Source organism: Calidris pugnax, unplaced genomic scaffold (genome assembly GCF_001431845.1).
Source record: "Calidris pugnax isolate Ruff unplaced genomic scaffold, ASM143184v1 scaffold113, whole genome shotgun sequence".
NCBI lineage: Eukaryota > Metazoa > Chordata > Aves > Charadriiformes > Scolopacidae > Calidris > Calidris pugnax.
Window position 1 is genome coordinate 813835 of NW_015090879.1, and position 1878 is coordinate 815712.

The following is a 1878-nucleotide window of genomic DNA, read 5'->3' on the forward strand; positions in this document are numbered from 1 at the left end:
CTGACCTGTCCCCCCCCTTGAAGGCTGGGGTGACGGCGGAGCCCAGGAGGGCTTGTGAGGAGGGACCCGGCGCGTGGGCTCCCACCGGGTGCCCGTGGGGAGGAGCGGGGCGGCACGGCTGCCGTCACCATCGCCCGGCTGCCCCCCGGCCACCCTCCCCGGGGAGGCTCGGTGCCCCGTTTCCCAGCAGGGCTGGTCACCGTGGCACCGACGGTGGCGGATGCTGGAGTTGGCGGTTGGGGCAGCGCCGGTCCCTCTGTGCCGGAGCCCGGAGCCTGGTGGTGGCTCCTCTTGGAGGCTGCTCGTCACACCTTGTCACCAGCCCCTGCTTTGATCCAAGGAGCCTGCAAGGAGCCAGGATCCTACAAATTTGGTGTGAGCTGAAGGGAAATGGATACGGGAGCTGGCACCGTGGGCGGTTTGCGCTCCGACCGGCAGCTGCGTGGCAGGGGTGCTCCAGCGCCTGCTGGGAAGATGCTGCCTGCTCTCCTCCACGCTGCTGAGGACACCTCTGCCTGCTGTGACACCTCCACCGTGCCGGTGACGGGCCCTGGGCCAGGGGTGCCAGGCTCTTCCTGGAGACCTGTGGTGGGCTCTGCCCTCCCCGGTGGGCTCGTGGGCTGTGGAGACCCTGCCCTGGCACCAACCTCCCACACAGAGGAGTGGGAATAGATGGATTTTCCTTCACCTGGGCCGTTCCCGTTGCTGCCAAGTCCTCGTGCGCTGAGCTGGGCACTCTCCTGGCTGGGCAGGGGATGCAGGACAGGCTCCCCGTCCCTCCCTGCCCAGAGGAAGATGATGGATGGACACACAGACCATGGGATGAGCCACTGGCCTGGTCCCTCACGCCGCCCCCGGGGCTGGGCTGCTGTGACGCCTCGATGCTTCTCCACGGGGATTTGGACCGAGGCCCTGCAAACTCATTTCCTACCACAGTGCCATCCTCTAATGGGGACGGGGCTGGCTCCGGGCCACCCAGCTGGGCTGCCAAACGTCAGAGGCTCCGTAGCTCCTCGGTGCTCGCAAGGGCCAGCGCGTCCCCCCCGCTCTCCTCCCGTCTGTTCGTTCTTGATGTCCTCCAAGAGCGGGCTGGAGCCAGGCCCCTTCTCCTCCTTGGGACATCTCGGAGGCTCCCGGCGGATCTGGGTTTGGCTGAGACGGTGGGTTAGAAAAAAAGATAAAATCCCCCTCCAGCGTGAGCACACAGCCGGGCTGCCACCCCCTGCTGCCACCCCCGGGACACGGACCCCCCGTTTGGATCCCCCCTGGAGCTCTCAGCCCCCCATCCCTTTGCCCTACGGCTCCGGGGCAGGATGGAGCCGATGGAGAAGAGGGAGCCACATTCCAGCAACATGGAAACTGCTCGGAGGAGGCCGTGTGAGAGCGGCAGGAGCAGCCTCAGCTGCTGCAACCCCTGCGGGTGCCCTGCTGCGGGGAGGGGGGGGCTCGCCTCCAGGGACCCCCGCAGCCACGGAGGGGGGAGGCGGCACACGCTGTTCCCTGGCAGAGCGTAATCCCTAATCCCGGAGGAGATTTCACTGTGCTGTCTCTCGGCCTTGCTTTTGGAGTGGAGTTTTACCAACAGCAGTTAAGTAAAATAAATAAAAAGGCCTGTGCTTGCCAGTGCTCGCGAGGCTGAGCCAGTGATTGGCAAAGCGGCACCATTAATTACGGCTGGGCGCTGCTGCCAGCCCGCCTGCTCCAGGAAAGGTGGTGGCAGCGCGCCGGGGAAGCCAGAGGGAGAGGGGGAGTGCGTGAGGAAGGGGGGAAGATGTGGGAGAGAGGAAGCGGGGGGGAGGGTGGGAAACGTGGTGCCGGGTGGGCTGTGCCACGGCGGGGGGAAGCGGCCCCGACACCCCCCCCCCCCCCGGGTGCCTG

General features: G+C 66.8%; 1 protein-coding gene across 1 annotated transcript in view; it reads left to right on the forward strand.

The window, feature by feature from the left end:
• The first annotated feature begins 404 nt into the window (after positions 1 to 404).
• ADGRB2 (adhesion G protein-coupled receptor B2) overlaps positions 405 to 1878 on the forward strand; it is a 36796-nt gene continuing 35322 nt past the window's right edge. Inside the window, 1 exon segment of the mRNA XM_014946440.1 lies at positions 405 to 1160. Coding sequence (XP_014801926.1) covers positions 882 to 1160 — 279 coding nt within the window. The 5' untranslated portion in view covers positions 405 to 881.